The sequence below is a fragment of the Rhinatrema bivittatum genome, chromosome 1 (genome assembly GCF_901001135.1).
Source record: "Rhinatrema bivittatum chromosome 1, aRhiBiv1.1, whole genome shotgun sequence".
NCBI lineage: Eukaryota > Metazoa > Chordata > Amphibia > Gymnophiona > Rhinatrematidae > Rhinatrema > Rhinatrema bivittatum.
In genome coordinates, this window is record NC_042615.1 from 137,967,067 (window position 1) to 137,985,464 (window position 18,398).

General features: G+C 45.4%; 1 protein-coding gene across 1 annotated transcript in view; it reads left to right on the forward strand.

Annotated features, from left to right (window-relative positions):
- The window catches only part of PDCL2 (phosducin like 2), a 152,406-nt gene extending 135,327 nt beyond the window's left edge, over positions 1-17,079 (forward strand). Inside the window, exon 6 of the mRNA XM_029587420.1 lies at positions 16,835-17,079. Coding sequence (XP_029443280.1) covers positions 16,835-16,986 — 152 coding nt within the window. The 3' untranslated portion in view covers positions 16,987-17,079. The remainder of the gene's footprint in view (positions 1-16,834) is intronic.
- Positions 17,080-18,398: the final 1,319 nt, after the last annotated feature.

Below are 18,398 nucleotides of genomic sequence, written 5' to 3' on the forward strand. Positions count from 1 at the left end.
CACAGGGATAATTGCAGGCTGGGCATGCTCAGTGCACCCAGTGTGCCAGTGTCAGTCAAAGCTTGTTGAAACTTTGACAGAAAAGTTTTCCGTACAGGGCTCCATCCTCGATGTCACCCCATTTGTGAGGACTAACATCCTGCTGTCCTGTGAGAACACCTGTTACATCAGGTAAGCAACATTTGCTGATTCACATTAACCCGTTCTAGACCTCTCATGATTTTAAATACCTCTATCATATCCCCCCCCCCCCCCCCTCAGCCGTCTCTTCTCCAAGATGAAAACTCCTAACCTCTTTAGTCTTTCCTCATAGGGGAGCTGTTCCAATCCCTTTATCATTTTGGTCGCCCTTCTCTGTACCTTCTCCATCGCAACTATATCTTTTTTGAGATGCGGCGACCAGAATTGTACACAGTATTCAAGGTGTGGTTCACCATGGAGTGATACAGAGGCATTATGACATTTTCCGTTTTATTCACCATTCCCTTTCTAATAATACCCAACATTCTGTTTGCTTTTTTCACTGCTGCAGCACCCTGAACCGACGATTTTTTTTTTTTGTGTATAAAAGTTTTATTGTCAATCAAAGCTACAATACAGTAGAAAAACAGAACAAAATCTCTGAACATGTATCAGAACCCGAATAATAAGGAAATCGTGGTTTTCCACGCACAAGGAAACAAAACCCAATTGACCAATTTTATACAGTGTATAAGTATATCCCATCCCCAGTACCCACCCCCCACCCTCCCACACACAGCGGAACACAGGGATATATTCAGGCAAAAGAGTGAAAAGAGAAGTAAAAGGAGTAGAGAAGATCAAGGTAGGTAGTACAGCGGGTAGAGGAAAGGTTCCTCAGCACATCCAGTGTTGGGTAGTCCATACTAAATGATCACTTAGTTGCATAAGAAAAGACACGGAAATACAAGAGGCCAGGAAACACCAGTAAACACCATGGGGCCACAATGACGTTCAAGGGCAAGGGACAGTGGGAGATGGAGATGCCTGAGAGCCGAGCCATTGAACGTAATGTACCCATATTTTCTCAAAAATACCCATGCGATCTCTAAGAACAGCAGTAAGTCTACTGAGTTGATAAAACGTGTATAACCTATGTTGTATTTTAGCCAAGCTCGGCATGGCGGCACCCTTCCATTGAAGTGCAATTTCAGATCGAGCTGCAATAAAAACATGTGTCAAAAACCTCTGGATGTGTTTATTGTGTCCGGGGACTGGGAGGCCTAAGAGCACATGCCAAGGCTCAGCCGCTATCGGGTCCGGAATAAACGTGGACAACCAATCAAACACCTCTCGCCAGACTAGAACAACCTTCTGGCATTCCCACCAGAGATGATAATATGTGCCTGTGGTCCCACACCCCCTCCAACAACAGTCTGATAGGGATGGACGATATTTATGCAATTGGACCGGGATATAATGCCACCTGTATATAAGTTTATAACAATTTTCCTGTAAACCCACCGACACTGAGCATTTATGAGCAATAGTATAGATAGCGCCCCAATCCTGATCATCCAACTGACACTGAAAGTCCCGATCCCACAAACCATGATGTCGGGGGGGATCCTTTGCCACTCCATTAAGAATGCTATACACCTTAGAAATAACACCCCGTATGGTGGACGCATTCTTGCAATATGTTTCAAAGAGGGTACCCTGTAATTTTAAGTCACTCCCACGAAGTCCCCGCTGAACAAAATAGTACAGCTTAGCATAATGTAAAAAATCTATCTCATGCAAAGTATACGTAGAGCAAAGCTGATCGCGGGTCATAAGAGACCCTTGTTGTTGGACATGTACCAGACGAACAATGCCCCTAGAGGCCCACTGGGTCAACGTCGTCGAGTTATCCTGGGTAGAATATACCGTGTTAGAGCGCATATGGGTCATTATAGTGTATTTCTCAGGACCCACAAGCGTAGGCTTCCAAGCGAGCCAAACACGAAGGGTCGTGCGGAGTGCAAACGGAAGATACAGGAGTGGTCCCCATGTTACTTTAGGTTGCCAGGGCAGCGCAGAAATGGGAAAATCCCCTAGAAGGGACTGTTCTAAATGCACCCACTGTGGTATGTCGCTAGTGCGATGTAGAGCAACCAGAGCTCGCAATTGTGCAGCTGAGTAATACCATAATAAATTCGGTAGGTTAACTCCCCCCCCGGATTTTTGGTCTATATAACGTGGTCCTCGCCACTCGTGGGGGACGTCTGCGCCATATATAGCTACACAGAATCCGTTGCCATTGTTTGAGTACACTGTTGGGTAAGTAGATGGGAAGAGTTGTAAAAAAGTATAGAAATCTGGGGAGAACATTCATCTTAATGACAGCCAGACGGCCCAACCAGGAATGCATTTGGTTCTGCCATCCATGTAAATCTTTTAGTATGCTTTTTACGAGAGGATCATAATTCAGGGAGAATAACTGACTGGTGGAAGATCCCAAACGAACTCCCAAATATTTCAGCGCAGGCTTGGCCCATTTAAAAGGAAATGACTGTTCTATCAGTCGTACTTCTGAAGGTAATAGGGTTAGATTAAGAAGTTCCGATTTGTCATAGTTCACCTTCATGCCAGAGACAGCTGTGAACCGACCCAACTCTGTCATAACACCCCTAAGTGAGGTTTCTGGGTTAGTAAGGGTGAACATCACATCATCCGCAAAAAGGGAGATTTTGAAATGACGATCGCCCTTCTGCACCCCCACAATGTCCCCGGACTCCCGAACTGTCGTTGTAAAAGGCTCCAGGAACAGAGCGAACAAGAGAGGGGACAGTGGGCACCCCTGTCTAGTTCCCCGTTGAATGGAAAAGGATTTACCATAACCCCCATTAGCCTTAACCCGAGCAGAAGGGTGATCGTACAACTTCGCCAGCCAAGACATAAATGAGGAGCCAAATGCCATGCGCTGCAATGTTTTAAATAAGAAGGGCCAGTGAACCAAGTCAAAAGCCTTCTCGGCATCGAGGGAAAGGAGGACTGCCGGCTGTCGATGAATGTGCACCAAATCAATGATGTCCACGATCCTCCTAACATTGTCCGCTGCTAGGCGGCCTGGCACGAAACCCACTTGGTCGTTGTGCACTAAGCCATTAAGCCATTAAGCCGTACTGCCAGAACTCTGGCCAATAATTTGAGATCTATGTTAATTAGCGAAATAGGTCTGTAAGAGCTGCATTTGGTGGGATCGCGACCCGGCTTGGGAAGCACTGTGATACCTGCCGTATTGGAGTCACTTCCAAGGATGGCACCTTGTAGTAGAGAGTTAAAGGAGTCCGTTAAGGGACCCACCAATATATGCACAAATTTGCGATAGTAAGTACCCGTAAATCCGTCGAGGCCTGGTGCCTTGCCTGGCTTTAAGTGTTTAATAGCTTGGAGGACCTCGTCCCGTTCGATGGGTTTGTCTAAATACTCCCTCTGGGAGTCCGTAAGAGTGGGCAACCTGACCGAATGGAGATAGTTGTCAATAGCAGCATCAGTCACCGTGCCGTCAGGGGCATACAACTGGGCATAGAAGTTAGTAAAAGCGTGCCGGATACCCTCCGAGGTTGTGGTGGGCGGTCCAGTCCCTAGATCTATTTTCTCAATGGTTGTCTGGGCCCGAGCTGCTCGCAGCCTATGTGCAAGGTAGCGCCCCGCCTTGTTGCCCCCTTCAAAAAACTGTTGCTTTAATAAAAGGAGACGATGACTGATAGCCTCGTCATCCAGAGAGCAAATTTGACTCTTAATTTGTAATATGCGGCGATAAATTGATTGAGAGGAGGTGGCAATATGTTGTTTAGTCAAGGCTTCCAGGTCAGCCATTAAAGTAAGCCTGGTAATGGCCCTAGCTTTATTACAATAGGCCGCCTGGGACAAAAAGTGTCCCCTCATAACAGCCTTAGAACACTCCCATAGAAGCAGTGGACTAGTACCCTCAATAGCATTCTCCTGGAAGTAATGTTGCAGATGGGATTCCATTTTAGCAAGAAACCCCTGGTCTTTAAGGAGACTTTCGTTAAGTCACCATGGTCTGTACCCAGGGTCTAAATCTTGAAGGGCTACCTCAATCCATATGGGAGCATGGTCAGACCAAGTGATGGGGTCTATCCCCTTCTGGTGCACTCGGGCCTGAGCCTGCACAGAAACAAATAAATAGTCGATTCTCGTATAGCTGCCATGGGGATTAGAGTAAAAAGTGTAGGACCTAGAATGAGGATAGCGTTGCCGCCAAATATCAACAACGCACCATTTATTCAAGAAGCGGCACCATCGGGTTCGAAATCTAGTGGCTGGCCCCACCCCAGTACTATGGTCCAACTTAGGAAACAATGTGGCGTTAAAGTCGCCTCCCAGGACAAGGTCCCCTTCTAAGTGTTGCTGTAAAAGATGATCAAGTTTGCTTAAAAATGCCACTTGACCAGTACTAGGAAAATAAACGTTAAGGAGAGATATAACACTGGTACCCACCCTAAGCTGTAGAAAAATATACCTGCCCTGAGGATCGATAATGGTAAGCAGGACTTCATGCACACAGGTATTAGAAATCAGGATCCCCACTCCCACATACTTGCGATCCTTAGAGCTAGCTGCCCAACAGGCAGTGGAAAAGTTGGAAAACGTCAGCAGCCTTTCATGGTGCTTGCGCACATGAGTCTCCTGCAGGAAAGCTACTCCCACCTTCTGTCGCGTGAGCTCCCTAGCAAGTAATGAGCGCTTTCGAGGAGTGTTTAGCTCTTTCACATGAAGTGAGAGAATCTTAATAGCCATCAGTCATGTGGAAACAGCGAGCCAATGAAAATACTGAGATTTCCCCAACCCTTTGCACGTACCAAAGAAAAAGATGAGACACCCCTACCCAATCCTTCACCACCCGAAATAGAAGAGAGAGAACAAGTGCCCCTGTGTGTGACCCCATAGTTACACCGTATCCCATCATCCACCCCAGGGATACACAAAAAATGGGAGCCATGGCCACCCGATATACAGCAGTCACCAATCCCCAAAACCCTCCCTCCCCCCAGCCCGCCTCCTAATGCTAGTAAAAAACAAAAACCTGAACAGCAAACCCGCATGCATACCAAAAATATAGTGTGCCAAATGAGACCACGCACTCAGCGCAGTGTATCAAAAAAAAGTCTCCGGAAGAAAGTCAATCCATGAACAGAACCAAGTCCACACATCTGTTATAAAGCAGCAACATGAAAGTTAGGCCTGCAAGCAGAGAAGAAACTGATCCAAAGGAGAGATCACCCTTGATCCTTCTGTGGGGAGCGACGAACATCCGACTGCCTCCTCAGTCTTTTTCCCCCCTTATCCGCTCGCTGCCAACGAGGGGCTGCGTCCAGCTTACCCAGAGGCGCCGCCATCTTGGGAACCTGAAATGAGGCTGGAATTTGCGCTTTCTGAAAGGCCTCTGCCGCGTCTGCCAGTGTTTTAACCTTATACGTCACTCCTTGAGCTTGAAAAAATAGTCCAAAAGGGAAGGTCCGCGATACTTTATATCCTTGGATCGCAAGGCAGCCGTGACCTCCCGCAAGGCATACCTCTTCTGAAGTGTGGTGGGCGCGAGATCTTGATATACGGAGATGGGCAGGTTATTCCACTGTATTTCCTTCTGGGAGCGCAAAGCAGCATACACCCTCTCCTTGATCAGAAAGCTATGAAAGCAGATGACTAAGTCTCGGGGCTTCTGGTCCCTGCGCTGGCCAGCGCACGGTGCGCACGCTCCAAGCGCACCTCCGGGAGTTCGGCCTGCGAGGTAGCTGTTCCATCCAGGCCTCCAAGAAGCAAATGCTGGCAAATTTGGGTAGCTACAAGCGCTGCATCAGAGAATTCAGGAGTTTCAGGTACGCCCCTTATACGAAGATTAGCCCTCCTGTTCCTATTTTCTAGATCTTCAATTTTCTCCTGCAGCTCTAAAATATCAGATTGATAGTGTGTTCCCTGAGTTTGTAGCGAGTTGAGGGCCTCACTATGAGAATCAACCCGGGTCTCCACGTCATCTACCCTGGTCCCCAGGGCTGCCAAATCCTCTTTTAAATCCTCTACGGAAGCCATAATTTCCTGTTTATGCTGTTTCATGTCTTTTCTGAGGTCCATAAACCATTGCCGTACCGCTGTTCTTGTGAGGAAATCATCTGCCAATGCAGCAGCCCTGCCGGGCGTCGCCGCGCGCTTCTCCTCGGCCTCCTCACTGTCCCCCGCGCTGAAATCTCCGTCAGAGGCGCCATCTTGCTCCGGATCCGGCGGTAGCTTAGTGTAAGAAAAGTGCCGAAGATCGGCCGTTTTACGTTTGGAAGCCATCAAAAAAAGGTATGCTGGCACTGAGGGCAAAGTTCCCGAGTAGCTGTAAAAAAATCTACCCGGTTCGCTGCCTTTTTAGCGGGCGGCGGGCTCATGGGGGAGTGGAGCTCAAGAGCTATGCGTCTGCTTTCATCGGCTGCGTTAGCCACGCCCCTGAACCGTCAATTTTAATGTGCTATCCACTATGACGCCTAGATCTCTTTCTTGGGTGGTAGCTCCTAATATGGAACCTAACATTGTGTAACTATAGCATGGGTTATTTTTCCCAATTTGAGAATTAGATCTAAAATTGACTGTTTTTGCCCGCTAACTTAATTGTGTTGTATTTTCCCTCATTAGATAAATTGCTATAGCTGTTTTTATAGTTGTATTACTTTCTGAGATGTCCAACTGTCTTTAATTGTTGCCTGTAAGTATATTTTAAGCTAGTCTCTGCCTCCTTTACCTTTAGCATCTACTTTGTTATTAACGTTTGCATTTTCAAATGTTTTACCAGATAAACTGCTCCCTTGAGACTGCATTTCTGTAAAACACGGCTGATTTCGGGGCTGGGACTTCAGTCCCATATGCTATCTTTTTGCAACCTTAGGCCTAGAATCATCAGTTTGCTATAAATAAAACAGAAATATGCTACATTAACATCTGTGATTAAAAAAGGGGCATTGTTAGGAAATGTTTATCGCATCACATAGCAAATTTGTGCAACTCATGATACAGTAGTATGTCGCGTGCTATGTTACGCATTGCGCATTATTTTACAGGCCACGCGTTAATTTTTTTGTTTATATATACAGGCTTCCTGCAGCTTCCTCTTTGAGGGTATGTCAGGCGTGGGAGAGAGGAGAGGAGGTGAGTTGGTAGTTGGTTGGAGGTCAGTGGAGGATTTTTGTGAGTTCTGAGTAAGGTGTCCTGTTTGTTTCTCATCTGTTTCCCTTTACCTTTGTCTCTTGTCTGTATCTGTGTGTAAAAGCTTTTGTTAGTTTGTCAAGTTTGTGTAATGGAGGAGGAGTGGTTGTGAGGATGAATGCTGGTGTTGGTGCTGAGGAGCTGGAGAGAATGGAGTGTGAGAAGCATGGGGAGAGAGGAGGGGAGAGGAGGAAGGCAGGAATGGTAGTAGGAGTAGGGACTGGGACAGGAGTAGAGATAGGGAGGAGGTAAGGGATAGGAGGAGGCGGGAGGAGAAAGGGATAGGCAGGAGGGCAGCAGGCTAGGGATAGAGAGGGCAGAGGGGAGGGGAGTTGGCAGGACAGGTGCAGGCAAGGGGGGAGGGAGGGAAGCAGAGAGTGAGTATAGTGACACTTCTCCAGAAGTGGAAGTGGCAACCCAATCATCCATCAGGCAGTAGGGATGTGAATCGTTTTTCAACGATTAAAATTATCGTCCGATAATTTTAATATCGTCTTAAATTGTTATAGAACACAATACAATAGAAATTCTAACGATTTATCGTTAAAAATCGTTAAATCGTGTTAGTGCGCACTAACTCCCAGTTAGTGCGCACTAACTCCCGTTAGTGCGCACTAACAGAAAATGATACAAATTGACACTTTCCAGGTCAGTAAAGGTCAGTTAGGAATGAATATGTGTTCCTATTGGCTGGCTGCCCTCTTATCTATTGATGTTACCAAGGTTCACACTGAGGTGATGGTTGGGGGGATGGGAAATGGAACTGGAACTGGAAACTCACGAACACCAACAGAAAATGAAACAAAGTGTTGACACTTCCCAGGTCAGTAAAGGTCACTTAGGAATGAATATGTATTCGTATTGGCTGGCTGTGCTCTTATCTATTGATGTTATCAAGGTTCCCACTGAGGTAATGGTTGGGGGGGATGTGAAATGGAAACAGTTGGAAGCTTGACAAAAAAAGTAATGTGATGATCATCACTCATGTGACTAGAACTTGTTTGTTTATTATTTTTGTTAGCAGGCATGTGAAATGCTAGTGCATGTTGAATTTGCCAATCACTGTGCATTTTAGAAAGGTGGTCCTGGCTGGAACTATTATACACAGTTCAAATATATGTGGTAATTGATTGTTGGTAAGTGTATTTTTTAAGTAGCCACACTGGCCACCAGTATGTTTACTTTTCCTCCTACTTAACTCACTAGCTCAACTTTATAAGAAGGGCTTCTCTGCTTGTGTGTTGCTTTTGTTTGGTGTGAGGAGAGCAGAAACATCAGATCTTTATTCAATCTACTACAGTCAGGCAGCTCCCCCCTGTCTGTGAAGCCAGCCTCTCACTAGTAATGCAGGGAAGGAGCTGTTTCAGCCTCACCATCCTCCTCCTCCCCTCCCCTCACCCACACACCATTCACTGGCTGGGACATGGGGGAGGGTCAGGCAGCTCCCCCCTGTCTGTGAAGCCAGCCTCTCACTAGTAATGCAGGCGGGGTAGGGCACTGCATGCAGGAAGATCACAACACCCCTGGTGTCAGGGTTAGGGCACTGTGTGCAGGAAGATCACAACACTCCTGGTATTAATAGGGATAGGGCACTGTGTGTACATGAAGATCACAACACCCCTGGTATCAGGATCAGGGCACAAGTTCTAGTCACATTGACTGATCACATTACTTTTTTTGTCAAGCTACCAACTGTTTCCATTTCCCATCCCCCATATACTGTCAGTGGGAACCTTGGTAACATGAATAAATAAGAGGGCAGCCAATAGGAATACATATTCATTCCTAAACTGACCTTAACTGACCTGAAAAGTGTCAAATTGTATCAATTTCTGTTAGTGCGCACTAACTCCCGTTAGTGCGCACTAATCGGAAAAAAACGATTTTTTAACGATTTTTCAACGAAATAATCGTGCCAAACACGATTTTTCTTCTCCTGCCACACGATTTCAATCGTTAAGACGATATGGCACACGATTCACATCCCTATCAGGCAGCAAGGCGGATTTGTTTAAGGGCCATGAAGTGCATCATCGAGGACAATGAGATGCTCATTGCCAGGGTCCTCAATGCATGCTCTTCGGGAACTATGCTGCAAAAAATACCCGCTACTTCGTCCATATATATATTTATTGAATTAATTTTTTGAACCTTTTCTCAATGGTTGTTTAGCTTAGTTTGCATTTAAAAAAATTAAAAAAAAACAATTATAAAGTATATACATGAAGCTTGGACTCTGAAGGTGTTGGAAATTACAATTTTTGTGCATCATGGCAAAAATATCCAGGGTATCCAAGGGTCAGATATGGTGCACCATTGCCCAGGCAATAACCTGGAGCAGTGGAATCAGATGGACCAGAGAGCAGGTGGCCCTCTGCTACCATGATATAAAGGCCCAGCTCAAGACCAAAGTGGCAATAACCTGGCGCAGTGGAATAAGATGGACCAGAGAACAGGTGGTCCGCTGCTACCGTGATCTAAAGGCCCAGCTCAAGACCAAGGCGGCGTGTAGGAATATATATCACCGACAGATGGGAGGAGGAGCCCCTTGCCCCATCATCCTGACCCCCTTAGATAGAGGCGGCTCAAGACAATCTGCTGCCTAAGGCGAAGGCTGAGATGGCACTCCTCCCGCCCCCCCAAGCAAAAAACTGGTCAAATCACCAAGATGGCCCTGGGAAGCGGGGGGAGGGCAAGGATACCCTTGGAGTTTGGCCCTTTTGATGACTGGAAATGCTGTGGAAGTGGGTAGCAAGAGGTCAGAGTTCCCAGATAAGAATGTCAGTGATAATATTTCTAGGAAGCTGGGAACCCTATCAACAACTTCCCAACCTTCCCTAGCATTTGCATCCTGGGAATGTGGGAGATAAGTGAATGGCAAGGGTCTGTGCATAGCGTACTCTCTCAGGGCTAGTGCAAGGATATTAGGCACCTGGCGAACTTTGCAGTCTTGCGCTCATCCTCCCACCCCCCCCCCCCTTCTTCCCATTAGCTCTCACCACATACATAATTAAAAATTATGCATTTATAATAGATTTTATATGAAAAAAGACATTCAAATTACAGATTTCCAATCTAAAAATATCACAATGACTTGGATGTTTTATTTACATGCAGTGCTGTGATAACAATGAGGAAACCCTGCAAAAAAAGACAGTTGGAATCCATAGGCCTGTTGTAAAAAGTGCATTGGGTTTGGACGTGGCCATCAGAAAGCCATGAATAAACTGAAATACAATTACAATATATTAAACATCCCTTACCAAAATTACTCTAAATGCCAGCACTCAAGAAGTAAGAACCCTACGCATGAAAACGCAACACTGCAAATATTACACCAGGCCCTAAAACATCAATATACCTTCTATTAAGAAAACAGAACAAGCCAGGCTGCTATAGATATCCTACACAGAAACTATACAGTAGCAAAATACCCCACTTCCATCACACACCAGAACATAGACAGATCCTTGCCAAATATAGGATAAAGTGTCAATAAACTATAAAAATAAACACAGAGACAAAAACTGTACTGGAAACTGGGAAAAAAAGAAACCACCATTCCTCATAAAACAATGAAATCAGGAATTATAAAACAATCATAATAATAAAACCATACTAATAAAAAAATACATATTTGAAGACTGCTGATGAATAGAATACCATTATATAATTAAATTCAAATATACATTTTTAAAAAGTTTCCAAAAGCCAATAAAATATTTCAAAACAGCAGATACTCTTCAATATATATCTTCTCCCGCTCTGTCAATTACTCACCAACCTCAAGCTAACTCACTTTCTATATGCGGATGACATACAAATCCTCATCCCTATAGAAGACTCACTACACAAAGCTATGTCACACTGGAATAAATGTCTTTCAGCTATCAACAATCTTCTCACCAGCCTCAACCTAGTCTTAAACACAAAAAAAACTGAAATTCTCATTATAGCACCGGAAAACTATGTCCCACCCACACCTCTTAATGCTAGCCAAAGCCTGGATACCTTTTCGCAACAAGTAAAAGACCTGGGAGTCATCCTAGACAGTGGATTCAGCCTCAACAAATTCGTTAATAACACTACAAAAGAATGTTTCTTTAAACTACAAACCTTAAAGAAACTAAAACCACTCCTCCTATACAGAGACTTCCGCATGGTACTACAGGCCATCATACTCCCAAAACTGGACTACTGCAACTCCCTCCTTCTAGGCCTACCAGCATGCACCACAAAACCACTTCAGATGGTCCTTAATGCCTCAGCAAGAATCCTCTCAAATGCCAAAAAAAGAGATCATATTACCCCAATCCTTCTTCATCTCCACTGGCTCCCGATTAAATTCAGGATCCAATTCAAATCCTTAATGATGATACATAAAGCTTTGTACAACATCGCGCCGCTCAAGTTAACATTCCAAATTCAACTACACACATCCATGAAACCGACCAGAAGCGCTTATCAAAATAGACTAATCACCCAACCGGCTAAATCTTCGCTGAGGAAACGCGCCCTATCCACAGCAGGCCCTTCACTCTGGAACTCGCTTCCTCCAGACCTTCGCCTTGAACCATGCCACGCTACATTCAAAAAGAAACTTAAGACTTGGCTATTCAAACAAGCATTCCCGTAGAACTAAGAGCAGGAAGAAAGTCAGTCACATATTATCCGATTACCCCAGCATATTTCACATAACCTTGTTATTTAACCATGTTATTTTCTCATTAACCCTCTTGTTATTTTACTAATTGCTATTTTATTTATTGTCATTTTATTTATTGCCATTTTTTGTCATTGATATTTATTGTTGTTTATTTATTAATTGTTATTTCATTTATTGTTTTTTATTAATTGTTAGCATTGTTATATATATATATTTTCAGTTTCTTGGATTAACTATGTTCATTGTAAACCGCTAACTTGAAGCGATAGTTACTGTTCATTGTAAACTGGGGTGATATGTATATTATACAGGAACCTCCGGTATATAAATTCTTAAATAAATAAATAAATAAGATACATAAAATAACATCCAATAATCATTAAAACTAATAAGGAAAAAAAAAATTCTCTGTTTTCCATACCTGGGAACTTTTGATTTAGTCACCTTGAAATTGTCCTGGATTAGTGTAGGAAGGAGAGCCACATACAAATGTTGTCCACTGTCTCTCATATACACATACATTCTAATAAACAGATGTTCATTTCCAAAATGCATGCACGTACATATGCTCGCTTACACTCTATCACATGCTCACATATTCAAATACACACACTCGCTCACAATCTCTCATATGCTCATACATACACACATTCACTCTTTCACATGGTCACACATTCTTCCTCACTTTCTCACATGCTCATACACATGGTTGCTTACACTCTCTCACATGCTCACACACATGGTTGCTCATACTCTCACATGCTCACACACATGTGCAATCATTCACATGCTTCCTCTTGTTCCACCTTCCCTTCTAGTCCCTCTCACTCAACACCCTTCTCTTCCCTTCCTCCTCATTCACTTACCCCACTTTCCATTTCATCCCCTCTCACTCAGCCTCTTTGGCTTCCCTTTCATCCCATATAATTCACTTAACCTCTCCCCCATGCCATTCTCTCTCACGCAGCCCTCCCCTGCTGACACCTCATCTCTTCCCTTTCACCAGTTACCATCATTTTCCTCCTGTCCGTGGAACCTGAAATCCTTGCAGGCACATCATAATTCCATGCTGCTGGCTTAAGGGTGTGTTTTCCTGCCCGCAGGCCTGGGATCCTGTCAGGTATGACATATTCTCCCAGGACAAGCAGGATGGTAGTCCTCACATGTGGGTGATGTCAGCAGATGGAGCCCTATCACAGAAAACTTTTCTGTCAAAGTTTCTAGAACTTTTGACTGGCACACTGAGCATGCCCAGCATGCCATAATCCCTGTAACCACAGGGGTCTCCCTTTAGTCTCTTTTTTTCTGCGCTGCAGTTTGACTGGTGGTTAGGAGCTCTGTGAGAATTTTCTCACGGAAAAACTTGAAGTTTTCTTCACAAAAAGTTCCCTCATAGGGGTCTCCCATCACAATATCGTTTTCCTCAATGCTCGGTGAGTAAGTTCCACCGTTTTTGGTCGGTTCCGACCGTTTTCACTGCCCCTTTTTTCCACCATGGTGACGGGTTTTAGAAAGTGCCCGGAGTGTCCACATACGATGTCAATTACTGACCCACATGATGTCTGTGTGTTGTGCCTCGGCTCATCACACGATGTCCGTCGATGCCCAAGCTGTGCTCAGATGATCCCGAAGGGCAGGTGTGCCCGACTAGACAAGATGGAGTCCCTGTTCAAAATAAAGTTAACTTCATCGACATCTACCCAGTCGTCTCCGGCAGGAACATCGACAAAGTCCATCGAAAAATCTCACCCGGAGCAACATGGCAGCGGTGACTGTCCGTCACCGAAGACATCTAGGGCATCAGCATCTTCTTCCTCTGTGCCGGAGAAAGACCGGACTGAGCACCGAGGGAAACACCAGCACCAGCACCGATGTGATTCTACGTCCGTGCCGACACCGCATCGGTTTTGATGGCTATTGAGCCAATTGCGAAGAGGACATGGGTAGAGAAGCCTCCAACCTCCTCTTTACCCGAAATACCGAGCGATCCCCACCGACATCGGTGCCGGGTACTGAGCCCCTACAGACTCCTGTGGAGGTACCAGTAGCACCTAGCCTGCCTCCCCCTGCAGCTGTGTTACCCATACCAGCTTCCAGGGAGGAACTGGACATACTTGTCTGACAGGCGGTCCTCGAGGCCCTCCAGAGCTTACAGCCGCCATCGATGCCGGCCCCCATCCCGACACCGGAGCCATCGATCTTTACACCACTGCTCGACCGCCTGGACATGCTCATCAGTGCCCTTCTGACCCAGCCTAGGCTGTCATTGCCAATATAATCTACCAATACAACCTACTGAGTCTCTGAAACCCCTGATACCCATTCCGGGGTCTTCGGAAGACGAAGACATGGACTCCAATCCTCTTCCAGCACTGCTGCCACAGATGCCAGAACCAGTTCCTGGTCTGTCGGGGCTCTCGGGTCCGAGACGCCCACAATTCCCCTTGATGCCACCGGTGCTACCGCTTATTCCATCGAGGGATCCATCTATGCCAACACGTTCTGCAGTACCAGCTTTTTTCCCTCCCTTGGGATCTCAGCCAGAGACCCATGGGAGGATGTTGACACCGACACTTCTACGGAGGACATACTATCAGAACCATTTCCTCCAGAAGAAAGGAAATGGTCTCCCCAGAGGACCTCTCCTTTGCTAATTTTGTAAAGGAAATGTCAGAGACAATCCCTTTTGATCTGGTCACTGAGGAAGATACACATCATAAAACATTGGAAGTCCTCCAATTTGTTGATGCTCCCAAAGAAATCATGGCTTTTCCCATCAATGAGGTACTCTTGGATCTCCAACATCATCTATGGAAGCACCCTTGCACTGTCCCACCAGTAAATAGGAAGACAGATGCAATGTATTTGGTCCAGCATACTCCAGGATTCCAAAAGCCACAACTACCCCACCAATCAGTGGTAGTTGAATCCGCACAGAAGAAGGCCAGAAGACTGCGCCCTTACTCTTCATCTCCCCCTGGAAAGGACCAAAAATTCCTCGATGTTTTAGGTCAGAAAATCTTTCAGGGCTCTATGCTAGTGTCGCGCACAGCTGCCTATCAACTATATATGACACAATATCTGAGGAATCTCTGGAAGCAAGTTCAGGGAATAGCCGACACTCTTTCCCAACAGCAACAAGATACCCTCAATGCCATACTCCAAAAAAGCCTTGAGGCAGGAAAGCATGAAGTAAGGGCGGCTTACGATTCCTTTGAGACTGCTTCTCGCTTATCAGCAACAAGAATTAGCGCCAGAAGGTGGGCCTGGCTTAAGGCATCTGACTTGCGAACTGAAGTCCAAGACAAGCTTGCTGATCTCCCATGTACGGGAGATAATCTCTTTGGTGACAAGATTCAGGACGCAGTGGCTCAATTAAAAGATCACCATGAGAACCTGCGTCAGCTCTCCACAGTCTCCACGGAACCTCCTTCCTCGGCTCGTAAGGCTTCCAGAAAGGATACCAGAAGACCCATTTATTGCTCACGCAAGTACTATCCACCGACATCTCACATGAGACCAGCCAGACCACCGCAAAGGGGACACCCATGTCAGACTAAACCATCCAGATCTTAGCCAGGCCCGCAAACGGGATCCTGTGGTAACGATCAGAATCTTCCAGTGCTAGGGTCAACCATCCATAGACCTCTTTGCACCCGAACTGAATCACAAAGTGGACAGATTCTGCTCCCTATACAGCCAACAAAGAAAGTTACCCATGGATGCCTTCGCTCACCCCTGGAACACAGGCCTCCTATATGCGTATCCCCCAATACTGCTAATAGCCAAAACTCTCGTGAAACTACAACAAGACAAAGGGTCCATGATACTCATAGACCCATATTAGCCTTGACAAGTATGGTTTCCCATATGGCGCCGATAGCCTTTGCCCTTACTATGTCACAGGGGCCGACCAATGGCACCGGTAGCCCCTGTGACATAGTAAGGGCAAAGGCTATCGGCGCCATTTTGAATACTGGCAGCTGATGGCCCGAGTGCAGGAGTTTGCTCCCGGACCCCCGCTGGACCACCAGGGACTTTCGGAAAGTCTTGTGGGGGTCAGGAGGGTCCCGGGAGCCATCTACTGCACTCACGCCGTCGGCTGCCAGTAATCAAAATGGTGCCGATAGCCTTTGCCCTTACTATGTCACAGGGGCTACCGGTGCCATTGGACAGCCCCTGTCACATGGTAGGAACACAAGATGGCACCGGCCGTCCATTGCTCCTACCATGGGACAGGGGCCGACCAATGGCACCGGTAGCCCCTGTGACATAGTAAGTCAAAGGCTATCGGCGCCATTTTGAAAACCGGCAGCCGATGGCGTGAGTGCAGTGGATGGCTCCTGGACCCCCCACTGGACCACCAGGGAGTTTTGGTAAGTCTTGGTGGGGTCAGGAGGGTGGGGGGTTTGTTTAAATTCGCTCCTTTAGACGGCCAAATAATTCGGTGAAGATTTGTTGTATTCGTGGGGAATTGCAATACGTTTCACTTCCCCATGAATACAACAAATATGGCCTTATACGTTGCGGATTGCCAATATGTTGCAAACGAATGCACACCCCTGTTGTTTACATATCTTTTATTCTTATAATCTAAAATAGTGTTCATAGCAAGCATAAGTAAAGAATATTATAAGCTAAACTGAATGATATTAAACAGAGAGAGATACAATAAAGCTTTTGACTTTTGTTATAGGATTTTGTCTGCATAATATGTGACATTAAAATATATTATGGAATAGAAGTACTCAAGGTTCGTTGTTTAACAGAAATTTAATGTCATTACTGCAGAGAAACTCTGCATTGCTTTAATTATCAGTACTGATTAGTAACATGTTAACTTGCTATATTAATTGTATTATAAACATTTTTATTGAGCCTTGCAAATAGAGCTATATTATGAACTATTTACTGCAACTATGATTATGCTCAGTAGCATCTTGTCTGCCTTTTCAGAGCTTGAATGGACTCTGTCAGAAGTGGGAGCAATTACGTCGGACTTGGAAGAAAATCCAAAAAAGAAAATTGTTGATATGATGATATCTTCCATTAGAAGCAGTTCTATTCATCATGAAGATGATGATTATCATTGCAGTCCCCAAAACTAAATTAGAAGTATTTAAAATAATCTATAATTCATGTTTTGTACAGAAAAAGATTTGTAACACTCTCTTCAGTTAGCAAGTTTATATTATGAAATAATGCAAATAAAACTTTATAAAATATTTATAGTCTTGAATTTACATTTAATTGTACAGGAAAAATGAAACATTGTTAAACACTGTTTCTTTTTTCCTAATATTTACCTCTATAAAGGGGAAAAGTCAATATCTACATAACACTCATTACACAGATATGAGCAGCACCATAATGCATGCAATATGTTCTCACTCACTTGCTAGCACAATAAATAGCCATCAAAGCACTAGGCCATTCACATGACATATGTGTACAGAACTTTCTATATAAACTTTCAGAGCCTTTATAGGCCCCTACCAATATCATTCATGCCAAGTCCTAAAGGTCCCCACTATGCCTCCTAGAAATTGGAAGAGAATATCTCTCACTCTGTGTCCAGCAACAGCATCCTTGCTAATCCAAACTTAATCTGGAAAAGACAGAGACAATAATGTTTTTTTTTTTACAGGGCCCTTAAAAATATGATCTATTTTCCTTTAGGCACATGCATAGTGCTCCAGCCTTGAAACAATATAATGTCTAGGGGTGTGAATCGTGTGATCGATCGTCTTAACGATCGATTTTGGCTGGGGGGGGAGGGAAATCTGATCGTCGTGGGTTTTTGTTTTTTTTTTAAATCGTTAAAAATCGTAAATCGGGGGAGGGCAGGAAAACCGGCACACCAAAACAACCCTAAAACCCACCCTGAACCTTTAAAACAAATCCCCCACCCTCCCGACCCCCCCCCCCAAATGTTTTAAATTACCTGGGGTCCAGTGGGGGGGTCCCGGCGTGATCTCCAGCTCTCTGGCCACGGCTGCGTTGAGAAATGGCGCCGGTGGCCCTTTGCCCTTATCATTTGACAGGGCAAAGGTAGCGCCGGTGCCATTTTGGTTCCTGGCTCCCGACGTCACGTGTGCAGGAGATCGCTCCCGGACCCCCGCTGGACCCCCAGGGACTTTTGGCCAGCTTGGGGGGGCCTCCTGACCCCCACAAGACTTGCCAAAAGTCCAGCGGGGGTCCGGGAGCGACCTCCTGCACGCGGGCCGTATTGCCAATATTCAAAATGGTGTCGGCGCTACCTTTGCCCTCACTATTTCATACGGGCCACCGGCGTGACGTCGGGAGCCAGGAGGGTGGGGGATTTGTTTTAAAGGTTCGGGGTGGGTTTTAGGGTTGTTTTGGTGTGCCGGTTTTCCCGCGCCCTATTTAACGATACAATACAAATGCCCCTGACGATAAATCGGGGGCATTTGTATTGTATCGTGCACTCTAACGATTTTGGACGATTTTAAAATTATCTGACGATAATTTTAATTGTTCAAAAACGATTCACATCCCT